At 34.6% G+C, this 4,360-nt stretch overlaps 1 protein-coding gene across 1 annotated transcript; it reads left to right on the top strand.

Annotated features, from left to right (window-relative positions):
• Nucleotides 1–365: 365 nt before the first annotated feature.
• Nucleotides 366–4,016, top strand: LOC137826523 (Ras guanine nucleotide exchange factor K). The gene is made up of 4 exons (XM_068632513.2): nucleotides 366–1,000; nucleotides 2,402–2,939; nucleotides 3,151–3,406; nucleotides 3,535–4,016. Exons 1-4 carry the CDS (start codon nucleotides 573–575, stop codon nucleotides 3,672–3,674), a joined length of 1,362 nt encoding a protein of 453 aa, XP_068488614.1. The 5' UTR covers nucleotides 366–572; the 3' UTR covers nucleotides 3,675–4,016.
• Nucleotides 4,017–4,360: the final 344 nt, after the last annotated feature.

Genomic DNA, 4,360 nt, shown 5'->3' with positions numbered 1-4,360 from the left:
GTTTAAAAGGAAATTATTGTTATTTTTATACGACAGTTTTTTTATTAGCAATTATTCATGAAGATCTTTTTCATTGAAAAGCAACTTAAAGAAGTTCCATTTCACAACTGCAATGACAAAAGAAATTGAGAATGAAATCGACAACTTACACCTTTATCTCTGTCCAGTGTCGTCTCCTCCAATACCCTTTATTCTTGGCTTGAAACTGAAACCTCTAGCACAAGGCAAAAGAGAAAACTCACGAGATTAAGCAAGGTTTCTGCTTTCTACCTTTTTTCTTGTGTCTAGTTCTCCTCAACTATACCGTAAAACTTCCAAAAAGTTCCACATTAAAGTGAAGATACACGACAAGTTATACACATCCTTTGCTTCTAAATCTAGAGCACTCTAATACATTAGTTTTTAAGTAAAAAAAAATTGTTCCAGTACTACAACTTTACATCGTCATCTCTTAATTAGTGGAGACGCTGCACTGCAGTAGTTAATCCCAATATCAGAGTAGAAATAAACACAACTCCCACAATATTTCTTCACCAAAAAAAGGCTGTCTCTATTCAACATTCTCAACAACAATGAATCCCTCCAAAACCAACAACACAAGCATTGACATTGAACCCTGCAACAGAAGAGTGTCTTTTGCTGAAAACCACCCAAATGAAGAACTTCCACCCCACCAGTTCTCACCCATAAATAACACTCTTCCCTTGCTCCTACAGCCATCATACGCGAGATCAAAGTCCATGATCTTCGATGAACTGCGAAACTTTCGCATCAGCCTCAAGTGGTGTGCCCTTGACCACTCTTCATGCGTTGGAAAACTAATATCCTACGTGACTTTCATCTTCTTCACCATCATTGTTCCTCTTCTCACCTCTATCTTCGTTGAAGTCCCTTCCTCCGCTCCAGAAGATGACCCCTTCTCCTTCAACAAGCTTGTTCAACTGCCTGAATCTGGCCTCGCCATTATTTCCTTCTTTACAATCTCCAGTTTCTTCAGAAGGTACCAAACCAAACACCTCATCGTGTGTGTATATATGTCTTGCACTGAAATATTTCTGCTTAAATAGCTTTACATATTTCAACTTCTTTTCAAACCCAACAACCCCCTTTGTTGTTCTTTATATTTCTTTCTTTCTCATCAACGTCAAGTTCTTCCATTTCTTCTACTTTATCTCCATATCTATTTTTTCCTTCTAAGCACTACTTAAAAAACAAGAGAAATTGTCTTGAGGTGCAAGCTATGTAGCACACATAGAGATGTGGACATTGACACGATATGGATACGAACACGGAGATACGTATAATCTTTAAAATATAGGACACGGAGACACGAATCTATATATTATATAATTTTGAATTAAATAAATTGAAAATAAATATTTATGTGCAAAAGTATGTTTGAGATTCTTTTGGAAGCATGAAGATATTTTTCATGACGGGTTCAAAAGAATTTGTTCCTTATTTTTATAATCATAATAAAAATTTATACAATAAATTTGAGTTTTTAGAAAATTATTGTATTTATACCTTTTAAAATTGTGTTAGAACTGTGTTAGAATTTTAAAAAATTCAACAAATATTTTTTAAATTGAACACTTGACTGATAAGTGTCCTACGAGTGTCGATACCGATACGTGTGTCCGACACGGATACACCATTTAAGAGAAGTGTCTAAGTCTCATAGGTGCAAGACTGTTAGGTGATCCTTCCATCCAAAATTTTAATTAAAATTCTTTCATAATATTAACAACAAAATCAGAATATCCCATTTTAAAATAGATTTACTGAAATATTTTTTTTTTGTTTTTATAAATATTTTAATTAAGTTAAATAAAAGAATTAATTTAAGTATAAGATAGGAAAATAATAAATACCGCTTCATTTCAAAGTTGAGAAGATAAATTTACTTGAAATTTTTCCAGATAATTAAAACTACAATAATTATAATAAGGAGAGAATACTTATTATGTTCTTATTTCATTGTTTTTTATTTTTAAGATGAAATGAAACGAATAAGACTTCAATACATGCATATAACAGTTAATGTAAAGCACGTAATACACGGCTCTTAAAAGGTATATACTATTATGATTCCAAATACAGGTAAAAGGATTTTCAAATCCAAGTGAGTTGATTCAAGGTAAGAAAACAAAAGTTCATAAACAGCTTGCCATTAGGATATATATATAAAAGCACTTGAAATCAAGGTTTTAAATTTTGACATTGAGATTGAAAAGCCGTTTTCTAAAAGCTTATTACAACAACAAAGTAATTAGCACAGTTTATTTTTTAGAAAATTAAATGAAGCCTAAATGAAGGTCTGGCGAAATGAATGGCTAGGTGTGCATCTATTTATTTATTGAGTTGTTATTAGTTGATTGAGTGATGTTTGTCCATGCAGGTATGGCCTTAGGCAGCTTCTGTTCCTAGACGCTTTGCAAGAAGACACGGTTTATGTTCGACGCGGGTACACACGGGAGCTTGAGAAGGCTTTCAGATACTTGACATACATAATCCTACCCTCCTTCTTGGTGGAGCTTGTCCACAAGATAATATTTTTTTCAGCAGTGAAGATTTCAACCCCAGGCATAACACCTGGGTTCCCTCTCAACTCAATTGTGTTTGTGTTGGTGCTGGTGTGTTGGGTTTACAGAACTGGGGTGTTCCTGTTATTGTGTGTGCTCTTCAGACTCACGTGTGAGCTTCAGAAGCTGAGGTTTGAAGGGGTACACAAGCTGTTTGAAGGGTGTGGGTCTGAGGCAGGGGTGATATTCAAAGAGCATGTGAGGATCAGGAGGCAGTTGTGGGTTACAAGTCATAGGTATAGATTCTTCATAATTGGATCTCTAGTTACCATCACTGTTAGTCACTTGGGTGCTCTGCTCCTGGTTTTGGCTTCCAAATCTGATAAGACCTTCTTCAATTCTGGTGACCTTGTGGTAAGCACTCTGGTTTTCTCATACTTTTTTTCTGCAAAGATTTTTCAAGAAACATGTCCAAACATATTTTGATCTGCATTGGAGGATTAATTTGATATTTATTCTCTTAAAACTGGTTTAGTAGAATCTATGGCTTTTCAGTTGTCATGTCTGACAAACTTGTATCACTAAAAGGAATTCCTTAACTGAGAAAGGCAATGTTGGTATGCAGATTTGTTCAGCAGTGCAATTAAGTGGGTTCTTCTTGTGCATTTTGGGAGCAGCAAGAATCACACACAGAGCACAAGGAATAGTCGCAATTGCCACAAGATGGCACATGCTGGTGACTACTGCATCTGCTGAATCAGAGCATTGCAAAACGCAGGTGTCTGAGGGCCTCGCTAGTGACTCTGATTCTGATGATTCCTCCAACATACACGTATCTGTCATCCCACAACTTTCATCTTTCCAAACCCGACAAACTTTAAGTGAGTTTAAATTTAAATAAGAGTTAAAAATTAAAATTGTAAAGTATAATGAATTTTTATTTTTCCTTTTCAAATCCAGTTGAAAATTAGGCTTAAACTAATTACTTTATGATGTTTCACTTTTACAGTAACATATTTACAGCACAATCACGGGGGAATAACGGTGTATGGGTATTCACTTGATCGAGGATTGCTTCATACTCTATTTGCCTTCGAGTTCTCTCTAGTGCTATGGATTCTTAGTAAGGTGATTGTGTTGTCCAAATAACCGAGTATTCAAGTCCAAAAAAAAGACTTTGCATGAACCAACGGACATTTACAAGGATATCTCTTCTAGTTGGCTGCATTCTTTTGTAATTATTAATCTTCAAATTACTTCAATCGTACTATGGTAGTGCAAAATCAGGATGAACTCCTTATCTTCAACTTCTCTTATGTATTCTGCAGTATCCTTAGGTTTTGTTGGTACAATAATGGTCGTTTTTGTCTTTAATGATCGAATAGTGATTGTCTTTTTGTATACTAATAGATTAGGTATGATGTTTCTGTTAACACACTTTAATGTTCAAGTTAGTAGAGTAATAAAATACGTACATTATAAATTACCCCTCATTAAGATGGTCACATATTTATATTACTCTTAGTGGAATTTTACCTATATGGGCCTTAGATGATAAATCCACATCATCTTTAATCTTACTTTAATTGTTATCCAATGTGATTAAAAATCATTTCTTTGTTGTCGTCTTGTTGGATTCATGTCGACAAAGAGTCCAGAACCTTTATGAGATACCTAAGGAATTATGGAAATTTGATGATTATTGTGATGTTCATGAGAAGAAGGTTTGTGTCCTCGTGATTGTAAGATGAAAACGATCGATTATAGAAGGTTGCGGTGTTTGATACTTGCTTCTTGTTCTTATAGATAGAGGTTAGTCAATGTGAGTAGGGATG

This window comes from Phaseolus vulgaris, chromosome 8, assembly GCF_051622355.1.
Source record: "Phaseolus vulgaris cultivar YP4 chromosome 8, ASM5162235v1, whole genome shotgun sequence".
Lineage (NCBI taxonomy): Eukaryota > Viridiplantae > Streptophyta > Magnoliopsida > Fabales > Fabaceae > Phaseolus > Phaseolus vulgaris.
The sequence above is the reverse complement of the archived record's forward strand: the minus strand, read 5'-3'. Positions and strand labels throughout refer to the sequence as shown.

Excerpts from the sequence above, each read along its gene's own strand:
- LOC137826523 (XM_068632513.2), top strand. The coding sequence starts at position 573 with ATGAATCCCTCCAAAACCAACAACACAAGCATTGACATTGAACCCTGC. Across the intron at positions 1,001-2,401 it reads ATCTCCAGTTTCTTCAGAAG|GTATGGCCTTAGGCAGCTTC; the intron begins GTACCAAACCAA and ends TTGTCCATGCAG. Across the intron at positions 3,407-3,534 it reads CCAAACCCGACAAACTTTAA|TAACATATTTACAGCACAAT; the intron begins GTGAGTTTAAAT and ends TCACTTTTACAG.